A 2,223-nucleotide genomic window follows, 5' to 3' on the forward strand; every position below is an offset into this window, starting at 1 on the left:
TCCTCTAAACGTGTCTAACACACCACAATACTCATCCTGTACACGTGTCTAACACACCACAATACTCATCCTCTAATCATGTCTAACACACCACAATACTCATTGTCTAAATGTGTCTAACACACCACAATACCCATCCTCTAAAAGTATCTAACACACCACAATACTCATCCCGTACACGTGTCTAACACACCTTAATCAATATTGAAAATCACAATAAAAATCGTATTAATACTGAAAGTTGTAATAGGAACCATATTAATGCTGTAAATAATAGTAGAAATGTTAATAATGTTTAAATCCTTGTAGAAACCTTGCAACTGTAAAAAAACTTACATTAAAATTTACAGTAGGGTACACAGTGATGTGGATTTGTCTACAGGAAGAGGTTGAATTCATTTGTAACTTTGCATATTACAAAGTAAATTTTGTAAAGTAAAAGTTAATATCGAGACCTGCACAGGTTTTTAGTGTTGTTGTTGTTGATATTTGAGCCCATTTTTAGTTTATAAACAGGTCACAGCAAGGGTTTTGATATTACAGCTTGATCAACTATTTCTTGAAGATTTTGGAATGCTTCCTGAAAAGATGTTTCTTAAATTTGATAGACAACCAGTGGCAGCTGCTAGTTTAGCTCAAGTACACAAAGCAGTAACATACGAAGGGGATGAAGTGGCTGTAAAGGTATACTTTTAATATGAAATAAAAATAAGTTTTTTTCATGGGATACAATGCATTATTTCATTCACTTGTATTAGGAATATGCAACTATCACATCCACACACACATATATATATAGTATATTCTTTTATAAAGTATTAAAAGAAAACATGGTTATATGAATATCTGGTGATTAACAGTTTATTCTAAAACATTATAGTCAGCAAATACATTAAAAATGGGTCTTGAAAATTGGAGGAAGAATGTGTGTATGTGCGTGTATATATATTGTTTTTTATTGTTTTTTTAACAGGAAATTAAAGTTCCATGTGTCTTAAAAATATAATATAATACTGATAATATTTTATTGCGCCACAGGTTCAATACATAGACCTACAACAGAGATTCTCTGGAGACTGTAGAACTGTTGAGTTTTTGTTGAAAATTATTGGACTCATGCATCCAAATTTTAATTTCACGTGGGTTATGGATGTAAGTATTTTTTAATAACATAACATTAAAGGACAATAAGATACCTTTTGGTTCATCTAGACTATCCTATCCATTAATTAAACTAAACCAAAAAAAAATATTTTCACAGGCATTACATAATTATGAATTTTATTAGGTGATTAAATTAGATTTGGTGAATAACTTTATCACAAAAATGTGTTTTTTTAAGCAATTATAAGTGACATTTCAGCCCATAGGAACAGGCCATCTTAAGGTAATATGTGATTAACAACAATTAGAAATCCAAAGTAACCTTATATTTGAATCCATAATTGGAACATTATTAAGTTAATTTATGATTAAAGACATTATAAATCCAATGTAACCTTATCTTTGAATCCATAATTGGAACATTATTAAGTTAATTTATGATGAAAGACATTATAAATCCAATAACCTTATCTTTGAATCCATAATTGAAACATTACATGAAAGTGGCTTGCTCCTATGGGCTTAAATCTTAGTTTTAATTGCTTACAAAAATTTTGACAATAAAGTTGTTCATGTATATACAGTTCTAGATGCTTCTCAATTCCTGAAAAACATTATCTCCTGGTAAATGTTAATAGTTTACTGTATTGTGAAAAATCAAACTATTACGTTCTTTAGTTCTTAGACTTAATTTATTGTTTATTTTAAGAGTAATAAAATTGTTACTGATCCTGCAAAAATAAATTAACGATACACCGTAAAAGAAGTTCTTCATGTTTTCAGATTTACATCACAGTGACCACTTAATGAAAGTAATGAAGTTTTAAAATATACAAGATGTTCATTGTATACAGAAGGTTGTTTCTCTAGAGTACAGAATGTTTTCACAGATGTGAACTTGTTTCTATAAAATAGATTCTGAAAAGTTAAATCAGCAATTATCCATGGTTCTTGAATGTTCGTATCAAAGAAACAGTCAATATCTACTTCAACCATTGTAATCATAGTTTATATTTTAACATATGTATGTATTACATTGTTATAACAGTTTGTAGTATGTTCGTATGAAAGAAACAGTCAATATCTACTTCAAACCATTGTAATCATAGCTTATATTGT

The 2,223-nt window shown here is 28.9% G+C and overlaps 1 protein-coding gene across 2 annotated transcripts in view; it reads left to right on the forward strand.

Moving 5' to 3' along the window:
- The window catches only part of LOC106471065 (uncharacterized aarF domain-containing protein kinase 5-like), a 52,854-nt gene that overhangs the window by 21,374 nt on the left and 29,257 nt on the right, over positions 1-2,223 (forward strand). For both annotated transcript variants that reach the window (XM_022399688.1, XM_013931653.2), the window contains exons 6-7: positions 544-684; positions 1,039-1,152. In XM_022399688.1, coding sequence (XP_022255396.1) covers positions 544-684; positions 1,039-1,152 — 255 coding nt within the window. The remainder of the gene's footprint in view (positions 1-543; positions 685-1,038; positions 1,153-2,223) is intronic.

Source organism: Limulus polyphemus, unplaced genomic scaffold (genome assembly GCF_000517525.1).
Source record: "Limulus polyphemus unplaced genomic scaffold, Limulus_polyphemus-2.1.2 Scaffold4384, whole genome shotgun sequence".
In the NCBI taxonomy this organism is placed as follows: Eukaryota; Metazoa; Arthropoda; class Merostomata; order Xiphosura; family Limulidae; genus Limulus; species Limulus polyphemus.